This window comes from Pygoscelis adeliae, unplaced genomic scaffold (genome assembly GCF_000699105.1).
Source record: "Pygoscelis adeliae isolate BGI_AS28 unplaced genomic scaffold, ASM69910v1 Scaffold181, whole genome shotgun sequence".
Lineage (NCBI taxonomy): Eukaryota > Metazoa > Chordata > Aves > Sphenisciformes > Spheniscidae > Pygoscelis > Pygoscelis adeliae.
In genome coordinates this window covers 3847815-3852527 of record NW_008824360.1, presented here as the reverse complement: position 1 = coordinate 3852527, position 4713 = coordinate 3847815, and the positions used below count along the sequence as shown (strand labels likewise).

Here is a 4713-nt window from a genome sequence, read left to right as displayed (position 1 = left end):
GTGTCATGTTTAACTAGACCCTAGACAAAACCAAGTCTTTTCACGTACAATGATTTCTCAGCTAAGTACTTCTTTCAGTTTTAACCACTCGTTTCCTAAAATGCAGGAAGAGTACCGTATGGATTCCTGCCACATCTTCAAGACTGATTTTATAAACAAAAGAAATGCAAATAACAGAGTGCTTGCTTCGCACTGTCTACTGTACACGTGGAGTGTCTCATTATTTCCCAGCTCCTTCTTAAGAGATGTAGCTAGGAACTTCTGATGTAACCACACCTTCCCCGAGGCAGCATTTACAGAGCTCAGTTGTTTGCTAGAAATTACCAAGTATTTGTGGGGCTTCTTACTACAACTTCTAATTCTTTTAGACAATTCTGAAAGTGATAGCTGCTGTACCTGCTAAGAAAAAAAAAAAAAAAAAGGAAAACTAAGCGATCACCAGTAAAGCTGCCTGAGCACCAATTGCTGAAGTGTGTAAATCACAGCCGGCCTCTAGCAGAGCTCTCATTTTGTAACTGACATTTACTTGCCCAGGGTACGATTACAGCAGAGTAACAGCAGAGTGCAGGAGTTGCTGGCAGATAAATATAGCTTTTCAAGACTACTTGCAGATGAGGTCACATACATTTAATGACTATTTTAAACTCAGACACTTTTTAAGCATCCAGTGACCAGGGTCATCATTTTTTTCCACATTAACAGACATTTAGAGGAACTAGAAAAACGTAATAGGCTAAATATTTTTAGTACCTCAAAGTTGTTTTTCATTGCTATTGCAGCTTAAACTTGGTGGACTTCAGTCTCATTATTTCAGCTACCCTGGAAATAATTAATTGCTCTTAACAGTCAAGACCCTAAAACAAAACCTTCGTTTTCCTCAACTAATGTTTTTTCCTTATCACATACGAAAAGGCAGATTTTATTTTATATAAAAGTGTATAAAAACAGTAATTATTCAGAACAAGTGTAAGATGAGTATTATCATCAAATGACAAAAAAAAAAAAGAAAAAAATTTTAAAAAAAGAGAAAGAACGAAATCCTTTATCAGGTGGCAAAATAAAATCATGAACCCCACCCCTTTATACTTCTCATGTCAAAACCACAAGAGTGTTTATTAGGAACCTGTCAGACCAATTTAACAAAGCAAGTTTCTCCTCAGTGAAACAGTTCCAGCATGTGATGGAACTACATAACATGTTATAGAAAATAAGAGCATATTTAGGGAAAACAGCCTTTATAAAACACAATTACATTACAACTGTCAGCTATATTACTGAACAGTACTAATTTTTATTGTGTCTCAATGTTTTCATGCCGATGTATTTTGTTAGACAGTACATGATGAATACTCTACTCTGTCAAAGGATTTTACATAGTTATTCCATCCCTAAGCTATCACTATACATGTTTCTTAAAAGCCATTAGCAGTAGTGTGATACCAGAAATAAGTAAGTACTTATGTGATTCATTGGCTCTAACAAATCAAACTCTGCAAAGCGTAAAGGTATGCCAGCTTTTTGAGAAGGACAAGACTAGAAATTGCCTAGAAGCTGCCAAAAAAAATTCCTGGTTTAGTCTGAATGCTACCAAGAAACAGCTCTCTAACTAGAACATTTAACGTAAGAGGGAATGCACACAATTATAAAGCCATTCTTCCTGCTCGTTCAGCGGCATCACATGCTGAGAAACCTGAACAGAAGAGAGAAAACAGAGGTGAAATAGTTGGTTATTGGAGAACTGTGTGGATGTTACCTGAAGTGCTATGTAAGCAAAATGAACTGTTTCAGTACTTATATCACTAACGTTAAATGACGAACATTCAGCACCTATAATGACAGCTGTATTCAAAACTTACTATTGAATTTAATTGCATGACAGCAAAAAATCCATAAGGGACACTGAGCCTACAATTTATACTGAATGAAGCCAAAATTAAGATTAATAAAACACCTTAGAGGATCAGGCTATAGATATCTAAAGTGTCAGTAGCAATATTAGAATAGGCCCCAACCCTGCCAGTGTCATGGGACTGACTGTATCTGTTTACAACGGGTTTGAATGCATCCACCCTGGAAAGCTGTGAAATATAAAATAGCTTGGATGCCTCTCCTTTTAAAGAAAGAGACCATACTTTTAGAGTGATAAAAACTGGATTTTCTTCATAAATGAATGAAGAAAAATATCATCAGCATTTGTAATGCATTTTCAATCTCATTCTATCCCTTAGAACCCTCATTTAGAATTTTCAGTAAAGCCTGTCCAGCTCTGGAATAGGGATCAGCAGATCAAATTGCCTTGTGGCTAAACATAATCCATAAGTCAAGTTTAAAAAAAAAAAAAAATCAGCCATCTGCAAATCACACTGTGTGTAAGGAGTGCAATACATACACTTTTGTCTCTGCTTGGTCTGTTTCTCACATCTATATATCTGATTAAAATTTGCTAAGTAAAAAAAAATACAGCCTTAGAAAAAGAATATTTAAAAATATTAGTAAATGGTACATATATTGAATGGACAACAAACAGGCACACGTATGAAAAACTGAACAGCTATGGACTTTTATAGCAATCTGCACAGGGAAACATGGATACATCAAGTACATGTTCAGCTTTGAAATATCAAGACCTATATCTGATCTGCACTGGTGATGAAGATGCTACTATCCACATGCTCATTATCGTGATAAAAGACCTGCAAAAGGAAACTGTAAAGATGTCACATGATTTTTTCTTTTTGCTTAGATTTTAAGTTGGCTAAACAATAAAAATCTTACCGTCATGGATTTTGGTGCCACTTCCACAGCAAAAACAGTAAGTCCCCTATTACTTAGGCAGTTCTTACTCTGCTCATTGTTGACATGAATAATCACTTTGTTTTCAGACTGCAAGTGAAAAAAACATGAAGGAACCCATTAGTCTTAATGATTAAGTGGCTGCTCTTTATGTAACAACTACACATTCCTCTTACTTCCTCTGACTTTGCTATTTTATAGGATAGAAACGCTTTAAGAATGCTGATGTCTATTCTCTTTGAAGAGTACAGTTTCAAATGTACCTTAACACCATCAGAGCCCAGATCCATTGTCAAAAGTCACTTAAGACTCATTGAAATAACTTAAGCACTTACAAAGACGCAACTCGGGAACACCATTTAGTGAGAAAACTATTTGCCACAGAATGTTACAGATCCTAACAGTTTACATAGTTTCAAAAGGTGACTGGACAAATTCATACTGGATTTTAAGTACAAAGAAAATATTTCTGTCTCGAGTAGTCCTTGACCTGCAAATCACTAGAGGTGAGGACAGTGATCTGGAGAAGTGTCACTGGATGCTTGCCCAATTTTTGTTTGCAACATCCCCTACAGGCCATTTCTGAAGACTTCATTAATAGAGATTTTAAAAAATATTTGACGAAATTAATGTAAGTATAATCACTTAAAGAACAGATGCTCTTGCTAAAGCTATGCAAGAAGGATCCAATGTATAAAACTGAAAGCTTGGCTAACAGAAAATTCTTTAACCACCAGTTTATTCCAAGCAATACTCAGACACAAGACCTAAGGACATGCTACTATACTCTGCTATTCAGTTGTCTCTAGATAGATCTCAATTTGACAGAGATGCTGGGAAATGTTTGATTCTTAGACAATGCTATCCAACAATCTCTCTGTATTCAGAAATGGAAGAGAAACACAGTTACTTTACACAATCAGCCTTACGCAGCAAATAAGCTACTACAAGACTGGTAAGGACTGACCTTAAAAAAAAAAAAAAAGCAGCACTATTTCTGGTGCTCACAGTACAAAGGGTTGTGGACAGCAGAGTGCAAATACAGTAATTCTTGAAATACGGTATCATTACAGAAATGTAAACACAATCTAGTGTTAAGCTGCTTATTACTTTGACCTAGCTGCTCTGGCATCACTTTGGTGAAGTCCTCATTTCTACATGGCAGTGAGGTAAAGGCAAACAAAAGAATTACCTGTACAGGAAGATACTTATGGCAACAGGAACAAGGTCACAGATACTATAATATACCCTCTGTGCTAGGCGAGTAAGTTTCTGCTTTGGATGATAGGAAATGCCTCATTAACTATTTATTTTGGCATATAAATGGGCAGACAATAGACTTGGTACTGCTTACTCCCTGAGAAATTCAAGGCTCTGTATGCAAGGTCTTTTAACCTCCCCAGCTCACACCCTGACTAGAGGGTGTTAGAAGACAGACACCTTTCTCTACCCACTGATTAAATACATATGCAAGACTAAAACAGAATCCCTCAGCAACTAGCATATTTCCTTAATTTAATTACAGAAATAAAGAAACAATTCTTTCCATTGAAATCATCAGTATAATAACCGAAGATATAATCAGACTGCTTGCACTGCGGGAAGGTTAGAAGAAGACAGATGCATAAACCTGCCTTTTCATTATTTCTTTCCAAACATTTACAACACAAAAAAGCCTCCAGTCTACAAATTCTAATGAGATTTTCCGGGAAGTGCAACTATTCGCTTCAATGCAGAACAGAGGTACTTATGAAACCTAAATGGTATAAATGGCAGTGGTCAGTGATTTTAATCAGACAGCATCCAGTTGCCTCAGTACAGACCTCGTCTCCTTCTCTGACATATCCCCAAACATAAATAACTCCAGTATATCTACCCTAAAGGCCGAAGTGCAGATCTAAACCCGTAGTTCCAAGGAGC

The 4713-nt window shown here is 36.4% G+C and overlaps 1 protein-coding gene across 1 annotated transcript in view; it reads right to left on the bottom strand.

Annotated features, from left to right (window-relative positions):
* Window positions 1-1075: 1075 nt before the first annotated feature.
* Window positions 1076-4713, bottom strand: part of EFCAB7 (EF-hand calcium binding domain 7) — a 30514-nt gene continuing 26876 nt past the window's right edge. Inside the window, exons 13-14 of the mRNA XM_009319823.1 lie at window positions 2776-2883; window positions 1076-1690 (exon numbers count right to left, since the gene is read on the bottom strand). Of these exons, the coding sequence (XP_009318098.1) occupies window positions 1616-1690; window positions 2776-2883 (183 nt within the window). The 3' untranslated portion in view covers window positions 1076-1615. The remainder of the gene's footprint in view (window positions 1691-2775; window positions 2884-4713) is intronic.